This window comes from Hylaeus volcanicus, chromosome 9 (assembly GCF_026283585.1).
Source record: "Hylaeus volcanicus isolate JK05 chromosome 9, UHH_iyHylVolc1.0_haploid, whole genome shotgun sequence".
Classification (NCBI taxonomy): Eukaryota; Metazoa; Arthropoda; class Insecta; order Hymenoptera; family Colletidae; genus Hylaeus; species Hylaeus volcanicus.
Window position 1 is genome coordinate 3,161,474 of NC_071984.1, and position 10,332 is coordinate 3,171,805.

The 10,332-nt window shown below is 34.2% G+C and overlaps 2 protein-coding genes across 3 annotated transcripts in view; one reads left to right on the forward strand and one right to left on the reverse strand.

The window, feature by feature from the left end:
• LOC128881787 (transitional endoplasmic reticulum ATPase TER94) overlaps positions 1-1,227 on the forward strand; it is a 6,257-nt gene extending 5,030 nt beyond the window's left edge. The window contains exons 11-13 of the mRNA XM_054133104.1: positions 262-423; positions 513-667; positions 835-1,227. Coding sequence (XP_053989079.1) covers positions 262-423; positions 513-667; positions 835-925 — 408 coding nt within the window. The 3' untranslated portion in view covers positions 926-1,227. The remainder of the gene's footprint in view (positions 1-261; positions 424-512; positions 668-834) is intronic.
• Positions 1,228-3,172: 1,945 nt separating this feature from the next.
• On the reverse strand, positions 3,173-10,046 carry LOC128881788 (WD repeat domain phosphoinositide-interacting protein 2). 2 transcript variants are annotated; one of them, XM_054133106.1, is made up of 10 exons: positions 9,612-10,046; positions 8,927-9,009; positions 8,689-8,855; positions 8,333-8,527; positions 8,143-8,259; positions 7,710-8,056; positions 6,787-6,894; positions 6,592-6,698; positions 5,220-5,276; positions 3,173-3,904 (listed from the first exon to the last, which is right to left on the reverse strand). In XM_054133106.1, exons 1-10 carry the CDS (start codon positions 9,746-9,748, stop codon positions 3,789-3,791), a joined length of 1,434 nt encoding a protein of 477 aa, XP_053989081.1. In that variant the 5' UTR covers positions 9,749-10,046; the 3' UTR covers positions 3,173-3,788. The 2 variants fall into 2 exon arrangements, with proteins under 2 accessions (XP_053989081.1, XP_053989082.1); XM_054133107.1 differs by lacking the exon at positions 5,220-5,276 and having other exon boundaries at positions 9,612-10,034.
• Between the last annotated feature and the right edge of the window lie 286 nt (positions 10,047-10,332).

Genomic DNA, 10,332 nt, shown 5'->3' on the forward strand with positions numbered 1-10,332 from the left:
TTAGATTATTAAGTTATGTTCAACATGTATATTTTTATATGTATATTCCTCATACATTTTCCACGAAGCTGTAAATTCTTAATTATCATTACGTAATGATTATCCTCATGACTATAAAGATATTGCTTCCTATAACTAACATAGCAAATATTATCCAAATGCTAGATTATTAGATTTATTTCAACACGTATATGTTGTACATGTATCATCAACCATTACGTAACAATTATGCTCATTACTATAACGACATTCGTGTTACAGGACGTAGATCTAAGCTATATAGCTAAAGTGACGCATGGTTTCTCCGGCGCTGACATAACAGAGATCTGCCAACGTGCGTGTAAACTCGCTATAAGACAAAGCATCGAAACCGAAATTCGAAGAGAAAAGGAACGCACCAACAATCCAACCGCATCGATGGACGTGAGTGTTTTTTATTCAGCATTTACTGTATCCTACGATCAAACTCTTGTCATTAAATTAATTAATTAATTTAATCATTGATCGATTAGATGGACGAGGACGATCCCGTGCCAGAGATAACCAGGGCTCACTTCGAAGAGGCGATGAGGTTCGCGCGACGCTCGGTGTCCGATAACGATATACGAAAATACGAAATGTTCGCGCAGACCCTTCAGCAGTCTCGTGGATTCGGGACCAATTTCAGGTGAGAATCCTCTTTGTTGTTAAACGTACGGTCCCGTTGCCACCGGAAACGTATATATTTATATTATATATAATATTACCACCGAAACGTATATATTATATATTAAACGTATATATATTATGTATATAATTTGGAACAAGTATTAAGAATCGCGTTTGCAACTCCAGATTTCCGCAAAGCGGTACCAGCGGTACACAAGATGCGACGCAAGGCGATCAAACCTTTCAAGACGATGGTGACGATGATCTTTACAGCTAAGTCTTCGTGTCTTTGTACCTCAACGCAGTGAGCATACGACAAAAGGGCCTGTTTCTGTTTTAATAAAGAACACTTTCGTGTACGAGGACACAAGGTTTGCGGAGAAGTGATTCCATGAAAATTTAACAACGCGAAAATATATTAATTGTATCTAATTTATTCGTTGATGTTCCATGTAAGTATACGCGATATCTTATGTATATAATTGGGGCAGATTTGAAGTTAGCTAAGAATAAATATGTAAACCGATTTTCACGTTTTATAACGATATCGAGATTGTTTATTAAAATTATTTAAATTCATTCGAGGGTATTTGAATACATTCCAGTTTTACTTTACGCGTGTTCTTAATTTTTATCGAGTATATGTATGTAGGATGTGCGAGTAAAATAACGATTGTTCATACAAATTCTACATCGTTGGACGTTGTCGTGAACAACGACGCAACTGCCCTGATAAAATACTTCATCTTGTATGTGTGCCGCATAAAATCACGCGAATTATCCATCGATCTTTCTTTCTTTCTTTCTTTTTTTTTTCTTTTCTTCTTCTTTTCTTTTTTTTTGTTTCATTCAGTCGCATTATTCGAGTCGTTCAAACGAAGTGTAATTCTAGTTCGCGAGTTTGCTCGAAATTCGCTTAGAAATGGACCCTTTTGTTACGTAGTCGCTGAATTATATAATTACATTTTATTGTTCACACTCTGAGATTACAGTAATGTGAGAGTTTATGCTATGTCAGTGAAATTGTTGGAACTGGTGATGTGTATTGGTGAATTTGCAGTCTGCTTGTAGTAGTAAATTTACTTACAAATTACCAAAGAAATCTTTTCGAACCTTTCATTTTACAATAAAACGTTCAAAAAAAAAAAAAAAAAAAAAGGAAGCATATATGTATACAAGTTTCACGAGAATCTCGATTTCATTCTGAAAACAAGCGATTATATTGGTATATATAATACAATAAAGTTATACAAATTGTACGTTTCTCGAATAATAATTACCAATTATTTTGTTTCAAATATAATCCCTTACTTATAATCCAACGTTAAAAAAAATTGTTTAAAAATACAGGCTTATAAGAAACGATAAGACGGAACTTTTTTATATTTACATTTTGTCCGTAAGATGTTTAGTTGCAAAAGTAAAAATTAAAACCTCGAAAGACCTTTATCTTGAGATCGTGTAGTGGTCTGATTTTGTTGCTGTTGTCTTAAAGGAAAAAGAACGATAGTCGAACAATCGAATTTGAAAAAAAATATCAGCTTATAGGGGATGATGAGACGAAACTTTTTTCTATTTACAGTTTATTTATACGACGTTTAGTTTCGAAGATAAAAATTAAAAACTTGGAGAACCTTTCTTTTTGAAATTCAATTTTTGCAACAATTTTCTAACTTTTCAATTTTTATTTTCAAAACTAAGCGTCCCACGAATAAACAGCAAATATAACAAAGTTTCGTCTGATCCTCCCCTATAAGCTGATATTTTTTAAAAATTGATTCAACAAATACAAACAGACCTACAGCAGTCCCAACTCGGATTACTTTTCTCAAATTTAATTTTTGCAACAATTTTCTAACTTTTCAATTTTTATTTTCAAAACTAAGCGTCCCACGAATAAACTGCAAATATAAAAAAGTTTCGTCTGATCGTCCTCTAAAACCTTGTATTTTTAAAAGATTAATTTAACAAGTATAAACATTTCTGTGACGCAGTCAAAGAATTAATTTCTATTAATTTTCTACGCTACCTGCAAAATACAAAAGTAACAAGTCGCGTTGAATACAATTTCTAAAAATGAATAAAGAGGAATATTACCACACGATCATTCTTCTTTTTTTTTTTTTTTTTTATTGTACACAAGTGTCTATCATTAAGTTTATTAAATTTCACAACACCGTATCGTTTGAAAAAGTCAAACGAGTAGTTTCTGTAAAGGAAAAGAAAATTTGTATCTTTTATTTTAAACATCATTCGTAATTACGTATATCGTTAAGGTATATCGTGCATCGCTTTTTGAGATCAAACCTGCAAGGGCTAGCGGTGAGAAAATTTTGTCAGGTTACTTGGTCCCAGCCATGGCGAGGACCTCGAATTTACACAGAGATCAATTTTTACAAGAAGGAGAAACATTTTTTTATTCGTCAACCATAAGAGAGATGAAAACACATAATTACAAAACAGAACAATTCAACAAAAGGGAGAGAAACATCTGTCGATGAACATTTGGTAAGAACGTACCTGATAGTTTACTATAAATAATTTATTCTCAATGACTTATTTAATACGTGTACTATATCATTATAATTCATTATGTATTAATGCACAGTAAAAATACTTAGATGTCTATATACCATAAAATTATGTTAAGCATTTCTGCTAAATATTCTCAAGCACGATTCTAATTTAAGCTTATATTCCACATGTGTATGTGTGTGTGTGTGTTTTTTTTTTATCTTTTTTCTTTTTAAAGCAGTTTACAGCCGCTTTGATTATGTTCACTTATTACATCTTCTGAAAACAATTCTTACTGATAGATAATAGTAAAACTCTTTTATATTTATGTATCGTTTGGAAAAATGATTGTGTGATCAAAAGGTTACGATGACACTTTTATACTGTGGACTTTCCAATGCAACGGAAACCCTTCATACAAGTATATCTAGTGATCTTGGATTCAATTAAATAATTAATATACGTATTAAACATTATATCTTGTTGCTTCGTCGAAGTTGTAATCTTAACTACAACTGTTGTAACTTACAACTTGGCCTGTACACACAGCGGTCTGCTAATTCCCATTCGCTGTTGTATAATTGTCATCTTCATGGTAAAATTCTGATATGCTCGAATTAACACGTTTAATCCATCCTCTGCGTAACAGGAGGAAATTCAGCGTCATCTTTCAAACGGAACGTACACGAAAATGTCGATGGGCTCTCGGTAGCTGCTATCATCTCGTGATACTTCTCTGATTCTATAAATCCATTTAGGGTGATATCAATTAAAATCGTTCCAATTGGTAATCGTTTAAAGCGGATATAACGATAAAGATGTATGAACTTTGGAATCCAATGATATATGATATAATTCTCATAATCGAATAAAGTTTTAAAGATCCTCCGATGGAATCGACTAATCAGGATATTTAAAACCAGACATGAGAGAAAAGTATTTCAATTATCATTGCTTTTCTTCTTAGAGAACATTCTTAATGATAAATGCATTGATGATTAATTTATACAACACTCAGCCTCGTAAGGTGTAAATAAGCAGATCCAAGGTATACCAATAAAAAAACTATCAGAAGCACTCGAGTATTTGTTACTGTTTGCGAATTAATCATTTACCTTTTTATTTATTAATGTTACATTAGCTTCGAGTTAGTGGAAAGTGTCAACAACATCGTAATCATTAATATTGCCATGAGAAGTATCGACAAGTTACAGAAACAATTTTTAATCATTGTTAAACTGTGTGTTCTTAAACTGTGTTATATTCCTAATTCTATAAGATGGTTAACGATACAATTTTATGCATATTTGCGTGTTTACACCTTTCTGGTACGGATACCTTCTCCTCAATGTTTTATATTGTCGTTCCATACTGTCGCAGGAAAAGAAAGTAAGACAAAAAAAAAAAAAGAAATCTTGCGCAGCAACAGAAATTAAATACTTGAGACGTTCCAAGATACTTTCAATGATCAATCGATTAATGTTTATCAAAAGTGTTATTAATATTCTAGTAAACAGCATCGGACTATCTTTTGCTACATTTTCTCAACGTTTAATATCCAAACATTTAACCAAGACAGTTCTTCGCTAAACTTGGAACCCAACTAGTGTGAAATCCAGGGACTTTATATTCATGTTTAGTTCAAACAAGAGATTGTGTACAGCGTTTCACATGCATGTGCGCATATCAAGCTTCTCTTGGAAAAGTTATTCCGTGGGTGAAGTTTTATCTTACGTATAGTAAAAGCGTGCTCAAACTACTGTACTGCGTACGCTTAAAATATAATTGTTTATTAAGTTCTAGTACCTTACGTATATTAAACAAAATCTTATCACCAAAACCATGTGGGAATTATATCTGTTCAGTGTTACTCTCATTCTTTCTTGATTGTGCGTCAAAGCATAAGTGTTTTTAATGAAATGAACGCGAGAATCTTTAATAAACGATTTCTTTTTTCTTTTATATATATATGTATATATATATATATGAATGGAACATGTACAGAGAATGAGAGCAAAAATTAAAACAAGGGGCAGAATAGAGGATAATACCAGTACCTGACATGGAGCCTGGCGAACGTCCGCGTAACACACCCGCGTAGCTATTTATGCAGGCTTCAATGGATGATAAAAAGAAAAAAATTACATCAAGTAAGGTCAGTTGTTTGTGGGTGGGGGGTGTGGGGCCCCCCTTTAGCCCCAGATTGGAATAGCCTAATCGTGGGGGGGGTTAGAAGCAAGAAAAAAAGAAGATAATAAAGTGCACGTTTAAAGTAAGGGCTCCTTATGCTCACACACATACACACTGCCTGACAAACAGTTACCTGCACAAAAGGTAAAACGATTAATTCAATTTTAACAATGTTTAAACAATTGCACACATTTGTACAATGTTTCGCTTTACCCCCAATCGAAGCTAATATATCTTTGGGAACAGACAACCCTTCGGTCCCCTTCTTTTCAGTCATTGATGTTTTCTTCGCTGCGACTCTACTTCAAACAATCCTACACTTTAATCTAATACAATCTTCATTGAAGTTCAACCCCTCTGACCTCCAAATTAGAGATTCGATACACATTCAAACAGCTTCAAACTGTGCCCTTAGAGGTTACTATATGTCATTATGTCCTGTATGTCGTTACAATGGGACCACTAGAGAATAACGAATAAAAAAACAGTGACTTTTGGGCATGTTTCGATATCCCTCATGAAAATATGATTAAAGAGACAGTGGTTTCTATCGTTTAGTAATTATTTCAAACCTCGTATTTCGTATTCGATAATTATTTCACGTATTCGTAGCCATAGATATTTCTAAAACAAAAAATTTGGCAGTGCAACTGGTAAAGCAACGTCTACAAGTACGGCTAATACAATTATTGCGACTCGATATATGAAAATATAAATAAGAAAGAAATTTTCAGAAACTGCTAAAAAGATAAACAAATTTTGCTACATAACAACTAAGAGTTACCGGAGTTTCTTAAAAAATGTGTTAAAAATGATAAAATTCTCGTCTAACTGGGAACGAGCTACTTCGTCTAATGATAAAAGTAGCATTAGTTAAAGCTAATGTCATTTCGTTAGATGAATGCTTTCGGTGTTGCAGTCGAGAAAATAAACACCCTTACATTTTGAACATTTTTACTTTACGATTCGCAGACTCGAGTTACGTTAAAGTAAATCTGAATATTGTTTGTTCGATATCGTTATCGTAACGAAAGTTTCACAGGGAACTTGGTTTCCTTAAGAAGTTATCGATTTCAAAGTAACAATCTAAATCCAAGCGAAGAATATTATATTCGTATTAAGCACTTCGACGTACCAATTATTTTTCTCTGAATTAATATATCTTTATCGTCAACTCGCTTAGTTAAAGAACCTACGATATATATTTAACACATTAAAACGTTTACGACATCGGCATACCTGCGTTTTGTACTATTCGTGCAGTAGTTGCTGCAGTAGTTTCCCCAGACGCCGATCCCGCAGTGGACACGCTAGCACAATCCACTTCGTCTCGTTTTCCATCTAATCTATAAAAACAATTTGTTAATTTATCTCTCACCGTACGAATCGAGAGGACGTATACGTTTTCTTATAGTATTCGTTAAAAGCACAAACCTATGCTGTTTTAGAAGCGTACAGTCTCCACCTTCTGTCGTATCCAAATTATAAACATACAAATATCCATCTGCGCTAGCCACCAACAATCTAAGTACCTGTTGTACACTGCGCAGTGGTACACATGTTAGAAAATATATCTACGCTAGGGCTGTCCTTATTTCAATCATTTCTGAAATCTATGTTACGCACCCCCTGCATACCTTGCAAATACATACAACGAAATTCCTGCAAAGCTTCAGCTCTCAATTTTAATATTAACGCGTGTTATAAATGGGAAATACATGGATTGCTTTCAATTGATTACTTTTATTTCGATAACTCTGGTAAAAATTAATGAAATTTGACATTTAGTTATTGAAATTTGTATTTGAATTATAACCTTATACATCAGTCTAGTAATTACGAAGCTATTTTCTCTACTTGAAGTACTTTTGTAATCCTATCGTAAATGTTTCGAATATAAATTTTTCTTTAAGAAGAATTTTTGTATACTAAATTCTTGAATAACCTAAAAAAGAATTTATGTTTATGGAACATTTATAAAAAATAATATGTAAGTTCATATTTAAGCCATTTAAAATAATATTACAAACATATTTCAAGTAGAGAAAATAGCTTCATATTTACTGGACCGATACATAAGGAAATAATTGAGATAAAAATTTCAGATCGTTTCATTAGTTTTTAGTGAACTTAATGAAAAATAAGTAACCGATTGGAAAAATTCCATGTATTTTCCATTTAAAAGTTTGGAAGGTTTTGGACACGTGTTAATATTAAAATTAAGAGCTGAAATTTTACAGGAATTTTGTTGTATGTGTTAGCAAGGTATTTAGGGGGTGTGTACCATATATTTCAAGAATCATTAAAATAAGGACCACCCTGATCTATGCGTAGGTATAATTATTAATGAAACTTACACCGTGATGGCACAAACATTCTTCAGACCTTGAAATGGTAAATGGACACTGGCAAAGGCACGTCCTTGGTTAAAAACGTCGGTTACTTGCGTAGGTAAGTAATTAGCTGACGCAGACACAGCCTTTGTTAAATATCCCATCCAAGTTTGCGATTCCTCTGTTGCTTGCGGTTTGTAACGATTGGTTCCTCCGATTTCTTTCGGTTCCTCCAACTTGAATATATGCACCGTTTCTGTATTACTCGAGCAACAAAGAAACATAGAATCCAGGCTAAAAGCGAGACTGCTTATGGATACGCATCTCTTAACTCCCCGTCGAAACTCAAATAGTTTTGTACCATCATGAACCTTCAGAGATATAAAGAACCTTCAGCAATGCATCTAAATTTAGGAACTGAACAAACAATTAGTATCGTACGAATAATTAAACTTACATGAAAAACTCTAATTACAGTACCCCTCTCAGAAGCAGTAGCTATTTTGGTACCGTTAGGATTAAATGCAAGTGCTGCCAATGGGCTGTCGTGTGCAGGAATCATGGTTTTAGCTTGCTAAAAGTAAAAGAAAATGTAAACCAAGTGTTTAAATACGTAACATTCGTTCAAGACCTTTGTCAATGCTTACAAGATTGATCGCGTCGAATATTTGAACTTCTCCGATTGTATTCGAGCCCGGATAGGCTAAATAACAGTTGTCACTGTTTATCGATAGGGTACACAGACCTGCTAAATTAGGTGGAGTCTCTCGAATTGTATGTAGCACCTTCATAGTGTTTATATTATGAATATACAACGATTCTTGCAAGCATACTACTAATCTCTGTAAATTCACATTATTAATTTTGGTAGATTATTAGATCCAATCGAGTTATTAATGCAAGAATAACTCTGTAAGTTATACACGATTTGGAAGATCAGGTAAAAATTTAAATAAAATAAGATACTGCACGTTTCATTTTTGTAATTTAAAAAAAAACTTACTGCTCTATTGAGCTTCACAGCCAAGATGGTATTCGAGTAACTGTAATAGCAAATTTCGGTTCCTTTCCTAAAATGGCAGACTCTGAGTTTACGGGGTGACGATAGACTAACCATTGCCACAAGGCTACTGCTGAATAGTCGTTCAATGATGCGTATGTCCTCGGTATCTACAGTTCACATAATTACACATCGTCACATACTCCATAAAATTATCAAATTTAACCTGTTAACTTATTACCATTTTCGTATATATTTTCCAGATAGTCGACAGAGTTCAAAGAATAAAGCTTGTAGCCTGCTTTCGATCCTACTGCCAAAGATCTGAAATAAATTGCATCGGATATAGAAACAAAATAACGGTCAAACTTTTTATAGAGAGTTTTACAGGCTTGTTTCTTATTTTCTTATCGTTTGTATTTTATAGTCTGATTATCGACACAATGGAGAAAATGATAAGCTGCGGGAGACCTGCTAAATGCTGTATATTTACTTCTATTGGTACATTCTATCGGTAATGCTAGCGTCTAAACATTTGAGCAGCTCCAAAATTAGTCATTGTTTTGATTGTCTAGTTTACTTATTCGATAAGAAATACATGCAGCGCAATGTTTTTATATATACTCTAGTTACTTCATCCTCCATCGTAGCTGAGGTTATGAAAGAACAAAGTAAAGATTGAGTACGAAATCTACTCTCTGTACATTATTAACATGTAATTACTCCATTGGAATAGAATCAAGTACCTAAAACATTGGAATACACGATAGCATATGCATGGAATACAAAAACGTCGCAATTGTATGGCTAATCTAGAGAAGTGAATGTACAATCGTTCCCCTGTATATAAAGGTTTGTTGAAAGTAAGTAAAGCAAGGTTAGTGGATAAAGAACGACGTTCTAGCGAACAAGGGCGCGACACTTACGTGCAATCCTGATTGAAGTTAACAAAGTAAACACCACTTTGAGGATCAGTAGTTTGATTTGCGAGGTTCATTAGTCCTGATATACTGTATTTTAATCCTTGCGTCAATACATCCACGTTACGCGCGAGATTTTGCATAAATCGCACAGTCGATGCGTGCACAAGAACCCCTGTCCGCTTCTTTATTTCTCTTTCTACGCGTCCCTTTCTCTCCTCTAGCAACCTTGCTCGTTACCTCTTCGTCGCACCCGTCTTCGCACGTACGCAAATACAAATACACGCACGCGCTCGCTTATACAATATTTTGGGAGCAGATGTCGGATGATGCCTACAAGTGATTATACGTTGCATACAGTCCGATTACTAATACCACCTTTGCTTTGTACATCGAACAGCTGACGGAGAGCTGAACCCGCGGAACGCTGGAACGCGGAACGCCAAATCTCATTTCCTACGCTTCGGCTTTGTTGTCATGACGATGACGACTGCTACGACGATACCTCCTCGGCCGAGGTTTATTTTAATTGATTATTCTTACAAGCTAGCGTTTCGGCACTCGAGAGGGCAGCTAACGGCAAATATAAACGTCCCACGTTAACTGCACCGTTAACTGCACGTTAATTGCACCGAGTGCAATAATAACGTAGCAACTTACGATAGAATAAGAAAAATATCTTCATTCTTAATTTTACTATTTTCTAATTAAAATATAAACGTCCCAC